A 9,000-nucleotide genomic window follows, 5' to 3' on the forward strand; every position below is an offset into this window, starting at 1 on the left:
CTAATGTTCTGTTAAGTAACATTTACTACAAGGTCGACCTAATGTTCTGTTAAGTAACATTTACTACAAGGTCGACCTAATGTTCTGTTAAGTAACATTTACTACAAGGTCGACCTAATGTTCTGTTAAGTAACATTTACTACAAGGTCGACCTAATGTTCTGTTAAGTAACATTTACTACAAGGTCGACCTAATGTTCTGTTAAGTAACATTTACTACAAGGTCGACCTAATGTTCTGTTAAGTAACAGACAGACAGACACTTATGATACAAAATAATAATGAACTTATCTCAAAATGGGCGATGAAACTCGCTTGAAAAATGCATTCATCAGGTCGACGTTAAAGGCACAGTAAGCGTCCCGTAAACCATCACAGTTACTGTCAGGCTTTTACACACAGTACAAACACCATTTCATTTAAACACTCACCGCTTGAGAACATTCTAGGTGCCCTCCGTAAAGAGCGAGCAATTTTCAAAGAATTTCTTTTTGCGTGGTTTATCTTACCTCTGAGCCATCGTGAACCCGTGTAATCCAGTTTCCCTTTTTTCACAATTTAGCCGCCAGTTTGTCATTTCAATGCAAATCTCTGTAAGCTTATCTGCAATAGCACGTTATTGTGTACCTTTGAATCTGAAATGCAACATTGAAACGGCTGCGAACTAGAGCAGTGGCGGTTAACGGTTCAGAGGAACTGGCGCCAGGCAGCGTCGTCTGCTACGAGAACCACGACCCTGCTTCCGGGCTATCTTTTTTTAAACTTTCAAAACTTCGTATTGTTCTAATCGTGTCTTGATGAAAAAAGATTTCTTTTATGATTTAAGAATGCTTGTGTAACAAGCTGTCAATTTATTTTTTAGATTTCAAAAATTAGGTCAGAAGCGCAAAAAAGCACCGTCCGATTGCCTGACAGACAATCCGCAAAATTAATTCTTTGAAAATTGCTAGTTCTTTACGTAGGGCACCTAGGATGTTCCCGTTCGGTGAGCGTCCAAATGGAGGGGTGTTTGTACTGTGTGTAAAAGCCTGACAGTATCTGTGATGGTTTACGGTAGGCTTACTGTGTGTAAAAGCCTGACAGTATCTGTGATGGTTTACGGGAGGCTTACTGTGCCTTTAAATGTAACGTTATGTTTTGTCAATTAAACGTTCCAATAACCGACAGTTCTTGCTTTTTGATTGTATACAACAACCTATCACATAAAACACAATTCTTCAACAGTGCGAGTTAAGCCGTGTGACTGACCTGTTAGCGGCGCCCCCAGCAGACTTCCGACACCAAGAAAGAAGGTGGCCATACCCAGTGCGGTGGACGAGTGACGAAGACCGGCCAGGTCACACAGCACGGGGAAGATGAGAGCGTAGCTGCCGCCCGTGTACAAGCCCACCAGGAAGGAGAAGCTGTAGCAGCCTGTCAAATACACATATCATTCTGATTATTTCTTCACAATCTAAACAACAAAATGACTGTATGAGATAAACACTGTTGAAAAACGAAAGAATTCTGTGCTCAAAAGACAAGAACAGCACAAAATGTCAAATACAGAGTCAACATGTTCGCTTTTTATTTGTGTCCTGTAAGAGCCTCCATAGGCGAACATTTTTGACTTTGTATTTGTGATGTCCTTGTCTTAGTGAGCGACAGAAGTTGGTGTGGTTCGGCCACGTCCCAAGGCATGACATCCTCTCCAAAACCATTCTACAAGGCACCGTCGAAGGCAGACGCTGACGCTGGAGACAACGGAAGAGCTGGCCCGACAACGTTAAAGAATGGACACAGATGACCTTTCCTGACCCTCTGTCGGCGGCCCCCAACTGAACTGCCTGAAGAAGTCTTTCTGCCTCTTCTGCATAACATCCATCCTACGACTGATGATGATGATGATGATGATGATGATGATGATGATGATGATGTATGATGATAATGATGATGATGATGATGATGGATGATGATGATGATGATGATAATGATGATGATGATGATGTATGATGATAATGATGATGATGATGGATGATGATGATGATGATGATGATGGATGATGATGATGATGATGATGATAATGATGATGATGATGATGATGATGATGATGATGATGATGATGTATGATGATAATGATGATGATGATGATGATGATGGATGATGATGATGATGATAATGATGATGATGATGATGATGATAATGATAATGATGATGATGATGATGATGATGAAGTTTTTCATAGACTTACACGCGGTCCTGGATACCCATGCCGGTTGAAGGGACGTTACAAACAACGTTCAACCAATAATAGACTTATCCACAATCGCCATCGCCAACAACGATGGCATTGTCTGATTCAAACGAGCTCACAGACTTACCCACAATTCCCCTCGCCGTCAAAGATGGCGCTGCCAAGGTAACGAGGCTCTGAACTCCCAGGAGGCCACAGTAGACCAGCAGACTTCCTACTCGCTTGTCATGGGCGATAAATCCTGACGCTATGCGAGAGAAGAAACTGCCGATCCCGAAGATGGAGATGGAGAACGATGCTTGTGTAGGAGTAAGGCCACTGTCGACAAAACAGGTCAAAGAAAACCGGGGAATCTGTGCAAAAAATACACACACACTGTGAGAACACACATACAGGCACACATAGAACTATACGTACCAACAGACACACACACACAAACGCACGCAAGCGCGCGCGCACAAACACACACACACGCGCGCACGCACGCATACACACACACACACACACACACACACACACACACGCTCGCACGCACTCTCACACAAACACACACGCACGCACGCTAGCATGCACGCACAGACACACAGACACACACGCACACACACATACACACACACACACGCACACACAAACACACACAAACAAACACACACACACACACACACACACACACACACACACACACACACACACACACACACACACACATCAATCATATGCATGTGTGGGCACATACGCCTCAAGGCATAACTTAGATATTCTATGTTCATTCTTTTATCTATTTGTGTTTGTTTCCTTTTCCACTGACGTGAAAAATAAGGAAGATGAGATGGAATCAAGTACAGATGCGTCTTTCAACACAGACTTACCTGTTTTCAATGACATAGGCTGGTAACTGCACCACCAAACCATGATAAGCAAGGGAACACAGAAAAACGGATAGAGTGAACGTCAGCAGCGGCCATGACGTCATCACAAACGTGTAACCAGAGCACGCGTCACTGATGACGCGGCATGACCTCTGCATGGCGTTGCCTTGGTGTTTGGACTTGGTAGTGTTCCTTTCCTCCCTGTCAACAGAAAACGATTTGGACTGGAGCATGAATTGAGGGTGCACAATTTAACATGTTTGTTTACGCTGTGTTAAACGTTTTAACACCGTAAAGCACGGAATGTGCATGCGTTTTCCTAATTACAAGTTTGACTTTCTGAATCCAACGATATTTATGTTCTTCGAGGATTGTGTAACCTTTACTAATAACTAAAATAATGATGAGGATGATCGGAGTTGGGACTGCTGGTACAGGAATCGATTATCACTCGACGTCGATAATCACTCTTTCTTTATTTGGTGTTTAACGTCGTTTTCAACCACGAAGGTTATATCGCGACGGGATAATCACTCACTGATTTAAATCTTTGTATAACATATATAGTTACGAAATAGTTTCGACATAATAAATGTAAGGGTATGTAAATTACAGCACTGAGAATGTCCTTTGAACGTTTTAAGGTCAAATTCGTCAGAAAACGTTCCCAAAATGTAATATACCTGGCAGGACGCATCAGAGCACCACACACAGAGCTGTTGAAAGCCACGGCCCCGCTCAGCAAGAATGCTCCGCGAAGACCGTACCAGTCCGTCAGGGTCTGAAGGAGAGGCGGGTGGACGAAGATACCCAGGGCTCCACCCGCTATGGACACTCCTACCACGATGCTGGCGTGGTCAGGGAAGTAGTAGCCCAGGATGATCTGTGACCCCGCGAAGGACATGCCTTGACCCATAGCTTAATGGGCAGAAAACAGGCACACAACACTTTGTAATCCATAGCTTGATGGGCAGAAAACAGGCACACAACACTGTGTAATCCATAGCTTGATGGGCAGAAAACAGGCACACAACACTGTGTAATCCATAGCTTGATGGGCAGAAAACAGGCACACAACACTGTGTAATCCATAGCTTGATGGACAGAAAACAGGCACACAACACTTTGTCATCCATAGCTTGATGGACAGAAAACAGGCACACAACACTGTGTAATCCATAGCTTGATGGACAGAAAACAGGCACACAACACTTTGTAATCCATAGCTTGATGGGCAGAAAACAGGCACACAACACTGTGTAATCCATAGCTTGATGGACAGAAAACAGGCACACAACACTTTGTAATCCATAGCTTGATGGACAGAAAACAGGCACACAACACTTTGTAATCCATAGCTTAATGGGCAGAACACAGGCACACAACACTTTGTCATCCATAGCTTGATGGGCAGAAAACAGGCACACAACACTGTGTAATCCATAGCTTGATGGGCAGAAAACAGGCACACAACACTGTGTAATCCATAGCTTGATGGACAGAAAACAGGCACACAACACTTTGTAATCCATAGCTTAATGGGCAGAACACAGGCACACAACACTTTGTCATCCAAAAGCAAAGAGACTGCCAACGTTCCAACATTGAGAATCAACAAGAAATTCCTCTGATAGGAAAAACACCCCCGTCAAGGGAAATAACCTTCTCAGTTGGTGGCAGTGAGAATGGTTATTTCCCTTTGACCAACGGGGGTGTCCGTCTATAAGTCGTTGTATAATTTTAATCCACCAATAACTCCCTAGCCGTGTGTTTGACTGGTCCCAATTTTTGTAAGGACCGTCTCAGGAATGTATAGAACCTGTTCACCAAGCTTGGTGACGATCGGTCCGTTCATTCTTGAGATCTACTTGCGAACACAAACACCGCCACAAACACACAAACACATCGAGTGAAACCTATACACACCCCTATACCGGGGGTGTAAAAACATCCATTGCCTCGCTTGTGTCTTTCGAGCGAGCTACTGGACGTTTTGTCAGAGAACATGGCGGCAGTGAATTGGTCAACTCCTATGTGCATGTTTTTAAGAGAGAAAAGGCATTGTATTGAGCAAGCATTGCATAAATGACAGTGTCTGCTGCGACCTTCTTTTTAAAAACGTGCACACTGGACGTCATCATTCCTTAGGATGATACAATCACTTGGTGTGACAGGTCACATCTGAGAATGTAAAAAACATTTTTTTACATTTTTGTTTGTTCGTTCATGGGCTGAAACTCCCACGGCTTTTACGTGTATGACTGTTTTTACCCGGCCATTTAGGCAGCCATGCGCCGCTTTCGGAGGAAGCATGCTGGGTATGTTCGTGTTTCTATAACCCACCGAACTCTGACATGGATTACAGGATCTTTTTCGTGCGCACTTGGTCTTGTGCTTGCGTGTACACACGGTGGTGTTCGGACACCGAGGAGAGTCTGCACACAAAGTTGACTCTGAGAAATAAATCTCTCGCCGAACGTGGGGACGAACTCACGCTGACAGCGGCCAACTGGATACAACTCCAGCGCGCTACCGACTGAGCTACATCCCCGCCCATTTCTTTAAATAAATCATACAACATTTCCGAACAATAAATGAACAGAACAAAACAAGAATATCCAAATAGAAGAATATAACGACCGTTTGTGCCTGGGCATAAGACACGTACCAGGGGGAGCGTGAAGTAGAGGTGGTAGATGTCAGTCACCAGTCTACCTGTGGACAACCTGAAAATACCTGGGTACAAGACACGTACCGACCAGGGAGAGCGTGAAGTAGAGATGGTGGATGTCAGTCACCAGTCTACCTGTGGACAACCTGAAAATACCTGGGTACAAGACACGTACCGACCAGGGAGAGCGTGAAGTAGAGATGGTGGATGTCAGTCACCAGTCTACCTGAGGACAACCTGAAAATACCTGGGTACAAGACACGTACCGACCAGGGAGAGCGTGAAGTAGAGATGGTGGATGTCAGTCACCAGTCTACCTGTGGACAACCTGAAAATACCTGGGTACAAGACACGTACCGACCAGGGAGAGCGTGAAGTAGAGATGGTGGATGTCAGTCACCAGTCTACCTGTGGACAACCTGAAAATACCTGGGTACAAGACACGTACCGACCAGGGAGAGCGTGAAGTAGAGGTAGTAGATGTCAGTCACCAGTCTACCTGTGGACAACCTGAAAATACCTGGGTACAAGACACGTACCGACCAGGGAGAGCGTGAAGTAGAGATGGTGGATGTCAGTCACCAGTCTACCTGTGGACACCTGAAAATACCTGGGTACAAGACACGTACCGACCAGGGAGAGCGTGAAGTAGAGGTAGTAGATGTCAGTCACCAGGCTACTCAGCCCCCATCCCACAAGGCACAGCACACCAGACAGCAACACGCATGCGCGACAATTCACCAAGTTGACCAGCATGGTTCCGACCGGGGCTGGAGACAGATTGGGACGACAACATGTATTGGGAGATAGATAGATAGATAGATAGGTGATAGATAGGTGATAGATAGATAGATAGATAGATAGATATATGTGATAGATCGATCGATAGATAGATAGATAGATAGATAAGTGATAGATAGGTGATAGATAGGTGATAGATAGATAGATAGATAGATAGGTGATAGATAGGTGATAGATAGATAGATAGATAGATAGATATATGTGATAGATCGATCGATAGATAGATAGATAGATAGATAGATCGATAGATAGAAAGATAGATTGAGAGAATACGACTTTGATTTATTTTTTTGATTGGGACGACAACATTGACAGATAGTTAAATAGATAGATAGATAGATAGATAGATAGATAGATAGATAGATAGATAGATAGATAGATAGATAGATAGATAGATAGATAGATAGATAGATAGATAGATAGATAGATAGATAGATAGATAGGTAAGTAGAGAGATAGGTAGAAAGATAGATTGAGAGAATAAGACTTTAATTGATTTTTTTTTTAATTCGAGGGCTAGTTATTTTCAGCAAGCTTCCTAATGAATTAATCGAAATAACCTGTAGTTTTTATTTTCTTCGATTTGTTGAAGGTGATCCATATTAGGCAACACACACGTACTTTGACATTTTGCTATACTTTTTTGTTTGCAGTAAAAACTCGGGGTCAACACTGCTAAAATGTAACAAATAGGGGAAGGGCCCCTAATATGGACCACTTTTTGTTTCATGCTGATAACTAGCTTGTTTTCTTGCGAAGAAGTTTCATTTTGTGTTTGGTAGTCCTTCTCTCTTAGGTTAACCGTTAGGCCTAATTAGAGTGAAATAGCTTTGATAGACATTCAGCAAAAATTAAATACATAAAAAATCACAAAGGGTCCATATTAGGAGCCTGGGCGCCTAATATGGACCAGTGAAGCGGTCTTCACGAATCACTGTCAAAAGCCCCCTATACTTCAAAATAACATGATACAACTTAGTGTGCAAGTCAGACTAATTCAAATATGCTTTAGATTTATCTGTTTCGGGTTGATGAGAGCATTATTTGAAGCACACCAGGAAACTAAAGAAGCATATCAAAAACAGAGTGAAAATAAGTGAAATTATCAACTTCCGCAAAAAGAAGACAATTTGATTTATTTTTTGAAAGCTCGAGGGCTAGTTATATGTTATTTTCAGCAAGCTTCGTAAAGAATTAATGAAAATAGCCTTTAGCTTTTATTTTCTTCGATTTGTTGAAGGTGGTCCATATTAGGGGACTCACACATACTTTGGGATTTTGCTATTATTTATGCAGTAGAAACTCGGGGTCAAAACTGCTAAAATGTACAAATACGGTCTTAGCTGTCATATATTATAGCAATTTTTGTGTGATAAAAGCTTTGGCTGTGGACAGAAACGAGTCCGTTTTAGGCGTCAAAGTTAGAGTGAACGCTGCCAAAAGTGAAAAAAAGATAAAAAGCCTAACGGTTTTAAGGTTTGTGTTTCTGCAACTGTTTTGACATGCGCAAGTTATCTAGATAGGGTGAATACAGCGAATGAAATTGTTTTTAGCGCTCTAGCGCCGTTAGTTTGTCAGATCAAGAGGTGGTCCATATTAGGAGCCGGTCCATATTAGGAGCCCTTCCCCTGCAGTCTTAGCTGTCATGCAGTGTTTGTGTGATAACAGCTTTGGTTGTGGACAGAAACGAGTCCGTTTAAGCGACACATTTAGAGTGAACGCTGCCAAGCTTGGAAAAAAAGAGAAAAAGCTTAACGGTTTTGAGGTTTGTTCTTTTGCAGCTGTTTCGACATGTGCAAAATTTTCAGAGAGGGTGAATACTGCGAATGCAATTGTTTTGAGCGCTCTAGCGCCATTAGTTTGTCCGAACATGAGGTGGTCCATATCAGACAGTGGTCCAAATTGACTAGGTTCATTCCATACAGACAATAATATACTAACCGATCAACGCCGAAGCTCCTGAGTAATAAGCAGACAACCATGTTGTAGCGATGACGTCACTGTTCATATGACGTAGTAACACGACTTTCATGACGCCAGCGTTGAACGGGGCGAATCCGGCGAGAAGGAGAGAGCAGAAAGAGGACGCAAGGATCACCCATCGCCATCTTGAACTGGAATCTTTGGTTCCCATGGGGATCTAATCCTGTGAAAAGGAAACAAGAACTATAGAAAATGGTCCCCTCCAATCTGTTCATGTCTGTCAGTCAAATGCCACACGTGACCTAGCAGCAGCCAATCCCTCACCTCAGTTGAAATGTTCTCACAAACATCTTCACACGATGAACCACGACGAACATGCAATTCCACTGCTTCGCTTTTTCTCGGCTCAGAGAGAGCTACATGTAGGGAGGTTCACAGTAAAAATCCAAAATGGCGGCCACAGCCGTGAAAATAATTTAATTTTCTCTGAGCATTCAAAAGGGT

General features: G+C 43.0%; 1 protein-coding gene across 2 annotated transcripts in view; it reads right to left on the bottom strand.

The window, feature by feature from the left end:
• The window catches only part of LOC138971851 (monocarboxylate transporter 13-like), a 12,900-nt gene extending 3,969 nt beyond the window's left edge, over window positions 1–8,931 (bottom strand). Inside the window, exons 1-7 of one of the 2 annotated variants that reach the window (XM_070344684.1) lie at window positions 8,515–8,931; window positions 6,453–6,542; window positions 5,948–5,998; window positions 3,785–4,019; window positions 3,102–3,302; window positions 2,360–2,550; window positions 1,248–1,412 (exon numbers count right to left, since the gene is read on the bottom strand). In XM_070344684.1, the coding sequence (XP_070200785.1) occupies window positions 1,248–1,412; window positions 2,360–2,550; window positions 3,102–3,302; window positions 3,785–4,019; window positions 5,948–5,998; window positions 6,453–6,542; window positions 8,515–8,707 (1,126 nt within the window). In that variant the 5' untranslated portion in view covers window positions 8,708–8,931. Of the gene's footprint in view, window positions 1–1,247; window positions 1,413–2,359; window positions 2,551–3,101; window positions 3,303–3,784; window positions 4,020–5,947; window positions 5,999–6,401; window positions 6,543–8,514 lie in introns of both variants that reach the window. The other variant, XM_070344685.1, reaches the window with a different exon arrangement.
• Window positions 8,932–9,000: the final 69 nt, after the last annotated feature.

This window comes from Littorina saxatilis, linkage group LG7 (genome assembly GCF_037325665.1).
Source record: "Littorina saxatilis isolate snail1 linkage group LG7, US_GU_Lsax_2.0, whole genome shotgun sequence".
NCBI lineage: Eukaryota > Metazoa > Mollusca > Gastropoda > Littorinimorpha > Littorinidae > Littorina > Littorina saxatilis.